Source organism: Austrofundulus limnaeus, unplaced genomic scaffold, assembly GCF_001266775.1.
Source record: "Austrofundulus limnaeus strain Quisiro unplaced genomic scaffold, Austrofundulus_limnaeus-1.0 Scaffold1146, whole genome shotgun sequence".
NCBI classification, from domain to species: domain Eukaryota; kingdom Metazoa; phylum Chordata; class Actinopteri; order Cyprinodontiformes; family Rivulidae; genus Austrofundulus; species Austrofundulus limnaeus.
Window position 1 is genome coordinate 24,811 of NW_013953548.1, and position 14,437 is coordinate 39,247.

The window sequence follows — 14,437 nt, forward strand, 5'->3', positions numbered from 1 at the left end:
ATTTTTTGCAAAACCTAATAAATGTCATTACAGAAAATCTAACTGCTCATTTTAAATCAATACTTTTACTTTTAATACTTAAGTACAAAAATATCAGATACTTTATTTTACTCAAGTAATATTTCAAAAGAAAACTTTAACTTTTACCAAAGTAATTTTTTGGTAAGAAACTTGTACTTTTACTCAAGTATCACTTTGTGGTATTTTATACATCACTGGCCAACACAAAAGTAACCATAACTCATCCAGTGTACAGATAGTTTAAAATCTTCTGCATTAACGTTTGGGGTCTTAACAGACTGTTAGTAAAATATTTCATGATCCGCTAGATAGATTTTGGTGAAACATTCTGAGAATTGTCATTGGATTCCATTCTACAGTTGATTAACATCTAGTGTCAGCATGATTCAAGATGAAGTATGTAAGATATTTATTTTGCCAGACATAAAAATAGCTGCAACTCAGTGAGTTTTATAGAAACTGAACTAGAATTTTTTTGCGTAAGTATCAGAGTTGTCGTACTCTGAGCACAAACAGATCACAGGATTTTTGTTTAAAACTTTAGTATGCAAAGAAGCAGGACACATGTAATAATTTAAGAAATGCTTGTTTTGTTATATATTAACATTCACTTTTTTCTTTGTTCTGTATTAAATGTGATTGGTTTTGTTATTTGTTTTTGGTCTTTTTTTAGTTCCCTATGTTTCTATTGGGTCATAGTTTAAGACAAATGTGTGGCTGACTGACCTGTGAAAGGTGCTGAAGAGACCTTAAATTTCAGCCAGTTTCCTTCAACAAAAAGTGACCTTTCAACAGAGTGTGTGCTCATACAACAGAGCCCGATTTCTGAATCATTCAGCAACCAGAAGGAATGCACCGGGACAAAGCGGTAAAAGAATGCTGTGAAAACCAAGAATGGTCGTGAAAAAAAGGAGGCAAACACTTGGCTCATTTAGGTGCACAGCTGTGGCAAAGTGTGAGCTGACGTGAGTGTGGAGTTGAGCTCCACTGGTGTGTGTTCAGTGCCTATTTGACTAAGGACATTTGAAAAATTTGGAAATTTTACAAGGTGGGCTTTGTGATTAAAGTTGTGCACAGGGGAGAAAGGAGCTACAAAATGTGTTTTTCTTTTTGCTGAGAAAACACATTGCAAAGGTACTTAAGAAAAGTTGCTAAATAAAATCTGGCAAATGGCTTGCAATGCAGAGACGTCACATGTAATTTGGCTGAATATCTTAAAGGGTAAGTTCAGATTGAAATGGGGTTCTTTGGAGAGGTTATAAATAGTGAATATCTGTTGTAGGTAGCTTTGTGAACTGCTTCAGTTTGGAGAAGTAGAAGTTTAATTGTAATCACTTTGACAAGCTAACATCTTGCTACCAGTTTTTGCTTTTAAATATAAGTTTTAATGTATGCACCTTTATTTAAATTGGCAAATCCCATGGATTTTACGTAAATACCCATTGTCAGTCCATTCAGACTATACACACATTCACAAACCAGTTCTTACACAGGCTGTCTCAATTCAGGGGCTGGGTCCTCATGAGTGAGAATTTGTCGGCTGCATATGTCRCTGCCCCTCGCGGAGGACTGTTCCAATTCAAAGGCTCCACATCATGCGGCCGAGGAATGCGGCCGACAAACTCTCGAAATCCGAGGATGCATCCGTGTATCCTCACTGGCCTAGGATGTCCCAGGATTCAATGCACGAGCAGCAAAATAAACAGAAACAAAGACAGTGGGGTTTTWATTTTTTTAACGAGTCAGTGCAGTTTAGAAATTCACCACGGGCCGAAGAATTTGCTTTTAAAAGTGAGTTTAGCAACTTAGCTGATGAAATTTATGCCGCAATAAGATGTTAAATAAAAGAAAATGCAACTACAAGTTACGAGAATAGTCATAATATTATGAGATTAAAATCATAATATTATGAAAATAAAATTGTAATATTACAAGATTAAAGTCATAATGTTACAAGAAAAAAGTCCTACATGAAAAAGCATGCAGTTATCACTGCATWAAAATGAGGAATGTTGAGCAAGTTGTCAAGTTGTTTTTTTTAGTATTGCTTAAAATAAATAATTAATCTTTTACCACATTAGTATCAAATTATCAGTAGCAGGACTTGGAGATTGTGCAAACGACTATATGATAAACTGAAGCTGTATGCAATGGATGCATTGACAGATTTAGTCGTGACATAGCTAATTTGGATGAAATCATATTAATCTAACAGTGACCCGAGTCATCATGAACCACTTTATAAACACAGACACATGGCTGTACACAGCAGGTGTGAGGAAAATAAGGAGGAAATGAACGAAAAATGGACATGTCATGTGGGATTATGACTTTTTATCCCGTAATTTTACGACTTTATTCTCATGATATTATGACTTTATTTCCACAATAATAATAAAAACAAATCTGTGGCCCAAAATACTCCGTTGTAGATACTGGAGCTAAACTCGAATTATTAGTTTTTATTTATTTCCAGTAAAAAAACGTGTAAATACATGTTTCGACGCATTTTAAGTCTGACATGAAACTGATCACTATGGTAACGGGAGAGCACGTGGTCAAGCAAACTCACGTGAAGCCGACRTCAGGCGAAGGGTAGACCGTCTCATTTCACAKCAGTTTTGAGCWWCCTACCCTACCCACCAGGCCCAGCGAGGACGTGGCCCAGCTAGGCTGGGTCCTCATGAGGACGCAGCCCATGAATTGAGACACAGCCTCATTCTCATGTAAAGGGTTCCACCTCTGGGACATCAGGGGTGGGCTGACTTTGACCCACTCTTGCCAATTCTGTCCATTCAGAAATCACATTTAGGCATCTAGAAGGCATCTCAGCCTCGACTTAAAGTGTTTTTGAAGGTRCCTTCTATTTCTAAAAGTGGTATACCTCTTTGTATCTACAGAGATAATAATTGTTCATACACCTTTCTGCTAACTAAGTTAAAAATGATCCAAACCATTAATTTAAAGAGGAAACCTTTCTTCAATTATTTTTTTCACATTCACACAAGCATTCAGCGTAAGCTATTCATGTGGAAAACCTATTTATCTGTCATGTTTCATCACCACTGAAATTTAATCCGTGTCTTTTTCCTGGCCTGTTAGCAGACAATTATAAAAAATAAACACCACCAACATGTCCTGTGATGTCCTCTATCATCTCTAAGTAGTTGTTTGTAACTGAACCAGCATGTTTCCAGAGGCAAAAAAGCAAGCAAGTGCAAACACAAAGAACATGGAATTGTAAAAAATAAATAAATAAAAAAGCTGACGTTGCAGAACAGTTACAGCTTTGTGTGAGCAGAAATGCAGGAACAAACCTAGACAGTGGGAAAAKTCCATCTGACAGACAGTTTTGCAGATACCGGCTGTGGACCTATGAGGAAGACTTRGGCTCACAAGATGTGTCACATTCATCAGCTGAGATCTGTCGCTGTGYCAAGTCAGGTCAGGTCTGTTTTTGTTAGAAATCTGAAGAAATCTTCCACCCCATTCGTCATCAGTATCTGTCCCCCTCCTCTTGGGTCCACTGATGCTTCATGKGTCATTTTTACCCAAGAACAGCAGGAGGGTTAAATAAATTGCTATGTCCAACACCTGAATTTCCTGTGGGTGAGGGTTTACTCTGCGTTCAGCAACACCTTACAGCAATATCTGAAAAAAATTTCTAAAAATTATCACACATATTGCTTAAAACACATGCTCACGGATGGGAGGTTTCTGGCAGAATAACCCAGGGTGCAGGAAAAATCCAAAGTGTAAAAATTAAGGATTTATTAGAAACAAAGGAGGGCTGCAGTGGCAGCAAAAACTYACAGGAACTCTCARAGGACACCACACTGACTGTGAAAACAGTACAATGATCAGACAAACACTGAGGACGGGGCACAGAATATAAAAGGGAGAACTTAATGAGACAACAAGAAACACCTGGAGAAGACACAAGAGGAATCAGGCAGGGGTGAGGCAGGAGGAACAACAGAGAACATAGGGAAATATAGAAACACTAGAAAACTAAAGCAGAAAAGACAGACTGTGACAATGAACAGCTTTGTGGTAGGATTATTTTTTCAGACTGTCTGGGCCAAGCAGCTTGATATCCAAAGTGACAATTCACAAACTTTCCCACAATTTGTGTCAAATAATTACTGTCATAACCCGTGTGAAATATACCGGCTTGTAACTTTCTGCATTGTTATCACTTACATTTTATGATGCCTACAAATGGTAGCCATTAAATAGAAATTTAAAATTAAAATTAAACAAGCATACTTGTGAATACCTAAACCTAACAAAGAACCTGACCTGGCAAACTAAATGATGGCAAAAGTGAGGAGTAAAATAGAAGCTAGTCCAAAATAAATTTTAGATTAGTTAAAAGTCAAGTTTAATATCAGAAAATACAGTTTTCATGAAATGTTTTTGATGGTTTGTGGAGAAAAGTGCAAGTAGCAGATAAGCAGGCTCAATTCCAAAAACAGTGAATGACAAAATACCAAACAGGAACAAATTGAGTCCAGTCCAGACTTCCAGCTGCAGCAGTGAAGAGCGTCCTGTGCTCCTGCAGCACTGTGTGGCACAGCAGCTGTTCTGCTGTGGACAAGAAGTCACTGCAGGGTGGTGAAGGCTGCTCAGAAGGTTGTGGGGGCCACACTTCCCACCACCATAAACATTTACACCTCCAGATGCAGGAAAAGGGCCACCTGCATTATGAGAGTCTGCACACACTCATCACACCCTGGCCTGGCAGACCTGCAGGAAGAAGGCTGAGGAGCATCAGGTGCAGGACTGCTAGATTGAGGATCATCTTCTACCCTGAATCTGTGAAGACAGTTGAACTTAGATGTAGGGAGATTTAATTACAGAGTAAGAACAGCTGAGATTACTTATGAATAACAGCTGTGTGACTGCACAGCAGAGGGACTAAGAGGGATGGAACAAACTGCTGAATATAGTTAGTACAATCAACCAGAAATGGGCGCAAATAGTTTTTTTTGTTAGTCCAAGTCAAGTCTCAAGTCTTTGGCTCCAAGTCCAAGTCAAGTCCAAGTCTTTGACCAAAAATCCAAGTCAAGTCTCAAGTCTCTTGACCTCAAGTCCAAGTCTCGTTGTATGTATTACTTTTGATCAAAGATAGATAGATAGAAGATTCTAACTATACTACAGCAAAGTTTCTATAATACTATATTTTAATCAAATATTAAAACTGTATTATGTTTTAATAATACTATTAAAACATAATAATGTTTAAAGATACAGATAAGGTTAATGTTGAAATAACAACAATATAGAGTATTGTTAAATATGTTTTGCACTTGTAGTCTTACAAAAGCATAATGTAATTTTATCTTTTCATTGACAAAGAACAAATCCAACAAATCTGCTGCCGATTTTACAATAAAATACCAGAAAAAATATTTTTAAATGCATAAAAGCTATCAGCGAAGATGATGAACCAGAATCCTTAAAGTAAAAGGGCTGCACAAGTCATCACAAAAACAAATTTTGGATTTGGACACCACACGCTTTGCATTTTGCCAGTCTCTTGTTGAATGCGTTGAATAAAGTTGCATCAACATTGGACGGCGCTGGCCCCTCCTGTGCTCAGGCAAGGAGGAGCAGAGCAGAGCATGGATGTGCATTGAGGGAGTGATAATCGTGAGCCGGGCAGTGAAAAGACTTGCATTGTTCGCAAGTCTCAAATCACAAGTCCAAGTCAAGTCTCAAGTCTTTAGGGTCCAAGTCCAAGTCAAGTCTCAAGTCTTTAGGGTCCTAGTCCAAGTCAAGTCTCAAGTCTTTAGGGTCCAAGTCCAAGTCAAGTCTAAGTCAGTAGGAACTTAAGTGCGAGTCAAGTCTAAGCATGAGTCATGTGACCCCATCACTGCAATCAACATCTTTGTTTTCATTATGATTCAAAGCAGCATTTTTCAGCCTGTTTCTTTTCTTTCTTTTTTATATAATAACTTGAGAATTGCAAGCATATGTTTGTACTGGAGTCTGAAAGTGGCTCTCTCCTTTACACGAGACTCCAGGGAGTAAACACTCATGTAAAACAATGTACTGGAGAGAAACCCATAACTGCTGTCATCACGACAGCAAAGTTTCAGGGTCAACATGACAAGAAATAAAACTTAAGGGACCAACTAAGCTGCAGCTGCAAATTTTGTTTGAATTTTAAAAAACTGAAAAACATTCACATATATCTATACCAAAATTGTAAATATGCAGCTGTTTTTTACAGATAGTTCCTCACCATTTATGCAAACTGGCAGATGGGAATACTGCAGAAGTGAAAATTATGAATTATATTTAAATGTCTAACAAGTGCATGACTAATATTTTTTCCTCAAACTCAACTTTTTTGTAATCAAAGTTTCTTTATATCTCCAGGCTTTCTGTTGGTATTATAAAGTTCTTCTTACCTGACCATTGGTCAGGTATGATCAGTGACCATGACAAAATATTGTGGAATAAAATAGCAGAAAACTAGTTGTCAGGCCTAAAGAAGGAATATATGCAGCAGATGCACAATATTTGAAAGTAAAAAAAGGTCTGTTTTTTTATTCAAACAAAATATCAAATATAAACCTGATGAAAATGTATATTAGAGTTGGTCATGTGATATGACAAGTTTTCAAGTAATTGCTTTTGGGTGTCTTCTTGTTTGTGCTAAAACACTATCATATCTGTCAAACTGTGATATTGTGGGTAATTTTCACAAGTTGCTGGTAAGATATCTAAAGACTCAATTTAAAATACATCTTTTGCTCTTTTTTTTCAACACAACACTGGTTCATTTTTTGTGTTTAGGAGTCTTGATGCTCGAATGATTCACAAACAGAGATGTCAAACTTATTCACTTTTATTATTCAAGCAAAAATATAAATACTAGGGTTTAAAATATGTTTTTAGAAGTATAAGTATCAACTCAAGCTGTTTATTCAAGTAAAAGTATAAAAGTATTGCTTTTAAAATTACTTAAAGTATAAAAGTAATGCAAATGAGAAAAACAATCCCATCAAGGTTCATTCCACAGGGGTGGACAACCCCACCTCCCTTCAAAAATATTCTTCTAAAATCATAATGATGTATTGTAATATTGAAATGTTGACCAGATCATCATTGTAAATTAAAATTAATTTTCACTTGACTTACATGTTAAAATAAACATTTATTTAATGATGAAAATGTTGGGATGCACTCCTAACCTTGCAGGGGCCGCCCCCTTGGGTTGGGGTTGCAGAAAGCACAGGGGAGCCCATGTCCTTGTTTGCTCATTGTTGTGAAAATATACAAATTTATTGTTTGGTATGTAAAAATCATCAAAGCAAGTCCATTTGAATAATTCAAATTGTTTAAATCAGAGTAAAAATTTGCTGAGAAATAACTCCAATAAAGTATAAATAGCCAAAATTTCTACTTAAGTAAGGTTTGTTCACAAATCAGGATTAAGTGACTTTAACAAACAAACAAAATCATTCCTCTGAAAATGGTCAAGTATTGGACTTTCAGTTTTAAGTTCAAAGAAAAACCTGAAAGACCTTCAGATAGCCTGAATAATTGTTGATTAGAAGCACTTTAAACAATTACAAGAACTTCTGGATTCCTGAAATTAAAATTTAAAATAATTAGGACTTGGGCGGCATTAAGACTTTTGCACAGTTCTGTATATGATTCAAAGGTGTCCGGAACTATTTGATTATCAGTTAAAACAACAACATGCAGACTATTTCCTTTTTCACTACTGAACATAACCGAAGTGTTTATCTTTCCCCTTAGTACATACTTGCTTTATTAATCCTTAGAAGCACCTCTTCCATCTTAGATATTCTGTTTCATTTTTAGCAAATCAGTTTTAAATTTGTTTTTCTAATTTAATTGCTAAACTTTATCCTGAATCTTTCCTTAGTTGGAACAAGCCCCCCTCCCCCATCCCCCTGACCTTTTCTCAAGCTTTTGCTGATTTTAACATGGCTGTGCCACTGTCTCCCCCAGCAAAAGCCGACGTTTGAAGGAAGTCCACCTTGTTCTGATGCCGACAAAGGCCAGACATACCGTAGAGTAAAGAGGAATTGTTGGATTTTGCAACATGAATTCAAACATGGTTTTGTCTGAAGTTGTTTTTATAAACCTAATCAACTGCATGGAGCTCTGGAGATGTGGAATGAAGGTGGAGAGGAGTAAAGATTGAGGCTTTGTTCAGATTTTAAATTGCTTAGTTGGATATTAAGCTTGACAGGGCTAACTTTAATGTAATATGATTTAACTACATGCAGAAAAATACAAAAAAGGGAATAATGTATCTGGGAAGCAATGATAGAAATGGCCATATAAAGAAAGATGAGCCTTAAAAAAACCATTGTTCTTAAAAATGATTGATGCAGTGTATTAAAAAATCCCAGTGGGTACAATTGACAGATACTTGGAGTACAACAGACATAGCAAATTTAGTCAAATTTAGAGGCGTGATGATCCGGAGACATTTGTCAGGTTTAAATATTCACACACACACTTATGTAACTTGTAGGGAAAAAATCGTTCAAAATTATTCAAGCTTTAGAAAAAACGTTATATGATTACCTATCAAACAAAATGCATGTATAGTATTAGCAATGTAGTGTAATATGGACTACATAATATTGCAAAGGCTGTTAGTATTACCCACATCCCATTTATTCAAGCCTAGAAGGCTATAAATCAACACAACAGTAATGTGTCTTAAGTAACACACACTGATACAAAACTATTGTGCACTGATCCTTTTATCACAATCATTGTATTACTTTTATAGCAAAATGTGCATGTTAGAATCCAATTTCAGCTCAAAGTGATTTGTAGAAAGTTGTTTGAAATAAAAAAGTTTAAGCTTTTACTTTTTATTTCAATTTCATTTTTTCCCTAAAACTTGGCCTACAAAAATTTACATGAGAATCATTTAGACGTCGATGTTCTAATTTCTGTTTTCTTAACGTTGCATACTCATCTTACCAAGCTACGTCTCCAACCAACATGAGAAGGAATTGAATTTATAATGTAAGATGTACAATGAAGTACATGTATATTTTAAGCACATTAAAGCTCTGAAAGATTAGTGCATACAGTATGTGCGGTCACTTTAGTTTTGTAGTTTTATGGATAACCACCAAAGGAACACAAAGTGATTTCTAATTCACTGCTTTCCAAAATAAAATTGTCAGTAACATTGAAATTATATTGAATGTAATGTTTGATTAAAAAGAAACACTGTTAAACAAGAAGTGAATACAGATGGAAAATTGTCAAATGTTTTGTCTTTTTGTTTCTACACAGGTTGTGGTCATGCCTCCCCTCTCCATCCTCCTCATTACTGCTCTGATGCAGCTTGTAGTTTTTCCTCATATGAGTGGTGGAGCATTCTATGGGCACAACCAACACTCTCAGCCATTCCAGCAAATCCAGCACCTTCAACATATGGGCATGGGCAAAGGAGGTTTTCCTCAGCAACAATACCTTGGCAAAGAAGTGCCTTATATACAGTATCCACACTACAGAAAAGAAATCCCCCAGATCTCCCAGATCCCCGTACTCAAAGGAAAAGAAAAAGCTCGAAAAGGGATAAGCTATTTTGGTGGTCAAGACAAAGGTTAGAAATTTGTGCTTTTGTCTGAATTAAACCATCTATCTTTAAGAAACCCATGTGGCAATTTTATTTTTAACTGCTTTACACCACTTAGCCATAGAATTGTAACCACTGAAATGTAAAGATATATGTGACCCATCACATCAAAATGAGGATTAAGTCAAATTTGATCAAAATGACCTAATCATATTTTCAGATTCCTGGCTTTAAAAGCTACATTTTGATACTTAGATCATCCTGATATCATTAGTAGATCCAGAGATATTATTTAAGTTGTCTTGTTGGTTACAATAATACATAAATATTTGGTCTAAATCCTAATTTTATGTAATTTTAATGGGATTTTTTTATGTCATTTGAAAACAGAAACCTCAAAAAATATTTGAGCATTGAGATCTCCCAGCAACAAAAGCTTTGCTCAAAGGGAAAATCTCAACATTTTAAGGCATTTTTCCTCAAAAGCGGGTTTTTGGTTGCTAATGGTAAATGGACTGAACTTATAGAGCACTTTATCAAGTTCCTCTGGACCCCAAAGCGCTTCACACTAACAGACATTCACCCATTCACACTCACATTCACACACTGATGGTGGAAAATTACATTGTAGCCACAGCTGCCCTGGGGCACACTGACAGAGGTGGGACTGCCATGCACCGGAGCCACCAGACCCTCTGACCACCATCAGTAGGCAAGGTGGGTGAAGCGTCTTGCTAACCACTCCGCCACAGCTGCCCCTAATGCTCAAAAAAGTGCTTCAAAAAATTTTTTAAGATAATATTTCAGACAGTTCATTGAAATGATATATTGATAACACATTTCTTTGTTAAATTTTGACAAAATGTAATTTTTTGCAAGCATTTTAATCAAAACACTATATCTGCCTATTTCAGACATAATCCTTGTTTTTATGTGATGGGTCACATATTTTCCCAACCAAACTTTCTATATAATAACATTTAGATATACTGTATGTTCATACTTGTCACCAGGTTGATAGCAGGTTAGTAAGTTAGTGGTCCTTATGTTCTGGCTGATCTGCACATGCATTACAAATGCCAGTTCATTCTGTAAACACAGATGTTTATCAACAAGTTTGTGCATACTTCTTTTCTGAAATAACTTTTTTTCTCACTTCCAACAGGTTTGACAATCCCTAGTGCAGTTGAGGGAATCCCTCAAGGAGAACCAGGCCCAATAGGACCACCTGGACCGGAGGGTCCTCCAGGACTTCCTGGACCACCAGGAATCGGACCACCAGGTCCTGTGGGCCAACCTGGACCTCAAGGTCCACCAGGAACACCTGGAGTGGGGAACCTTGGTTTGCCAGGATTGCCAGGAAAGCAAGGAGAAAAAGGTGAGCGTGGACCACAGGGCAAAATGGGTCCAAGGGGAGAGGAAGGGCCAGCTGGACAGCCAGGGTCTCAGGGTCCTCCAGGGCCTCCTGGGCTTCCAGGTATGGGTAAACCTGGGCTTCAGGGATTACCTGGCCAACCAGGGCCCAAAGGAGAGATAGGTCACAAGGGCTTGCCAGGACTTCCAGGATTACCAGGACCCAAAGGAGACAAAGGGATGGGACTACCTGGACAACCTGGTCACAAAGGGCTTCCAGGGCCTCAAGGACCGGCTGGTCCCAGAGGGTTGCCTGGTTTTGGGAAACCAGGACTGAATGGGTCACCGGGTCCACAAGGACTGCCAGGTCATAAAGGACATCCTGGTGAGCCAGGGCCCCCAGGCCCTACAGGGGAAGGAGGACAGCGTGGCCCACCAGGTCTACCTGGTCAAGGAAGGCCAGGTCAAAATGGCCTGCCAGGACAGCCAGGGACATCGGGTGAGAAAGGTCATCTAGGACCCCCGGGTTTGCCAGGAAAACCAGGTCTACCTGGATTTGGTAAAACAGGACTTCCAGGACCAAAGGGTGAGAAAGGCATGGGTGGACCCTCTGGATCTCCAGGACCTAAAGGAGACAAAGGTCATGATGGACTACCAGGTATTCTCGGACCTCCTGGACCAACTGGTCCACCAGGTCGTCCAGGTGTCATGGGACCCCCAGGAAGTATAGGCGCTCCTGGTCCTAAAGGAGACTGTGGCGATGAGGGACCTAAAGGACTTGATGGATCCAAGGGTGACCTTGGTATTCCAGGACTTCCTGGTAAAATTGGTTTGCCTGGAGATCATGGAGAGCCAGGACCAAGAGGTCCACCAGGAATGAGTGGTCCCAAAGGAGCTGATGGGCATAGAGGTTTACCTGGTATGCCTGGACCCTCAGGAGCTCCTGGTACAAAAGGAGAAGGGGGGCTACCTGGTGAAATGGGGCCTCAAGGTCCTAGAGGAATCCCAGGCCTGGATGGTGCAGCTGGACCAATTGGGCTTACTGGTTCTCCAGGTCCTAAAGGGGAAAATGGTCTTCCTGGTCCACCAGGAAATGCAGATATTGGAAGTCCAGGCCTACCTGGTCCCATCGGACCCCCAGGAAGAGAAGGCCCATCTGGACCACCTGGACAGCCAGGTCAGCCTGGCCCTCCTGGTCCACCTGGAGAACCCGGTCTTTCTCCAGACATGTCTGGAGTGCTCTCTCAGATGGCCCCAGGACTGGATGGTGTTAAAGCTGAAAGTTATGGTAAGAAGAGCATATATGATGGACATGGTGCAGAAGTGTTGGGTCTCGGTGGGCTGGAAATGCCAGCCTTTACAGCCACAGCGACAACGCCGTTTCCACCTGTGGGCTCGCCCGTGGTGTTCGATAAGCTTTTGTACAATGGTCGCCAAAACTACAATCCCCAGACAGGAATTTTCACATGTGAGGTGCCTGGCATTTATTACTTTGCCTACCACATTCACTGCAAAGGATCTAATGTGTGGGCGGCTTTAATGAGAAACAACGAGCCAGTGATATACACGTATGATGAATACAAAAAGGGATTCTTAGATCAAGCATCAGGAAGTGCAGTGCTACCTCTACAACCCGGGGACACAGTTTATATTCAAATGCCCTCAGATCAGGCCTCAGGACTTTATGCTGGGCAGTATGTCCATTCATCTTTTTCAGGTTTTTTGCTATATCCAATGTAAACGATATAACAAGTCTCATTGAGGAGAATTGATGGAAGTTTATTTTATCTCAAACTGAACACTTTGAATGAAAACTTGATCTCATCAGCACAGATCAGACAATATTATTTGTACTGCAACATTTTGTAGCCATTTCAAATTGGTGATTTGTGTTTCTTTTTTACTGCTTGAAAAAAAACTTATTGTTGTACAAACAGACATCCAGGTAACACTGTTTTGACATGCAGAAAATGTATAGGGAATGTTTGGAAGTGCAATTAACACGCTAATAGTTTTTGCAGTTCATGAAAAAAAAAACAGACTGATTTATATTAATTATTTGCAATTTTGTCCATTTCGATCCCTGCACAACTTAAAAATAGCAGCTAGCCCATGCATCAAGTTATAAAACAGAGGTAATGTTTTATTTGGAAAGAAAAAAATTGAATGCATATATTTTATTTCACTGCTGCAAAAATTAACCATCTGTTTAAATATACTAGATTATAGTCTGAATCTTATTGAATTATGTGAAATAATCTGCCAATACAGCAAGACAGTTGCACTTTGTAAGACTTTTTGAAATAAGAAAACTTTTAGGCTAATAAAATTAATAATCTAACACATTCTGCTCTTGCTTAGTATATCAGTTTCAAACAAGATCAAAAATACTTTTTGGCTGGATATAAGATTGTAAGACATGGTTAGATGGACAATTTTTGCAGTATTTAGTAAAATTGCCTCTTCAGAAAGACAATGAAGCTTTGATCACATCAGTTTGTGCATATTTTGTTTTACAGTTATTTATCTTGCAAATGAGTGAGTTTTTTTTAAAGATTATGCCAGTGACCGATTTTTTTTTAGCAAAACACATTGACTATAGGTACACAAACCTTATGACTTTGAGGTACATAAACAAAATTAAAAGTTTCAAATTCAAAATATCTAATAAGAAATTGTATATTTTAGGAAAACTACGGACTTCTGGGGGACTGTTTGTTTATGTTCTTGTGAAGAATCACATGGATGGTAAATATGTAACCTGTGCAGGTTTATTGTTGACTGACTGCTTTCAATAATTTTCAACTAAATGTTGTTGTGTTTTAATGTGTATTGATGGTTTTGTTTTCTGTAAAGAACACATTTTTGTAAAAATACATTAATAATTACATTTAAAGTGTTTCAGGCTAAATGCAGCATTGCCCTGAACTGTGAAAACCACTTAATGGACTATAATTCACATTTTAGACAAAAGTGACATGTCAATCAAGTCCTTTGTATTTGAATATTTTCATTTCTTGCGAACCAAAATGAGTTGGTTCAAAAAAAAATAAGATGACTTGTTTTCATCTTTTGTATTTTTTGTTTAATTTGAAATAGGAACATTTTGTCAAATTATTAGCATATCATGCTCAATCCATTTAACTTGTAAAAGAATGGATTGTGACATATTCACAGAAGAGTAAAGATGGTGCTAAATTGTAGCTGTAATTGAGTTATTGAAGTCTTATTAATTCAAATTTGTGATTGTCTGGTTTTTTTCTTTTTGTAATAAAATTTGTTTATTTAAACAATAAATGGCTTGGACTGTTTCTTGGAAATTTAAATGCCTTCAAATTTTGTTGGAAATTTGTATTTTACTTTTGCAGGATAACGTTTTGACAAGTAAGACTGATACTTATTAATTCATTTGCAAAGTCATGAAAGAAAGTATTTTTCAAACACTTTTACAAATTTAATTGTGTTTAAATA

The 14,437-nt window shown here is 37.7% G+C and overlaps 1 protein-coding gene across 1 annotated transcript in view; it reads left to right on the forward strand.

Moving 5' to 3' along the window:
* Positions 1 to 13,405, forward strand: part of col8a1a (collagen, type VIII, alpha 1a) — a 14,961-nt gene extending 1,556 nt beyond the window's left edge. The window contains exons 2-3 of the mRNA XM_014030943.1: positions 9,328 to 9,640; positions 10,779 to 13,405. Coding sequence (XP_013886397.1) covers positions 9,337 to 9,640; positions 10,779 to 12,706 — 2,232 coding nt within the window. The 5' untranslated portion in view covers positions 9,328 to 9,336 and the 3' untranslated portion in view covers positions 12,707 to 13,405. The remainder of the gene's footprint in view (positions 1 to 9,327; positions 9,641 to 10,778) is intronic.
* Positions 13,406 to 14,437: the final 1,032 nt, after the last annotated feature.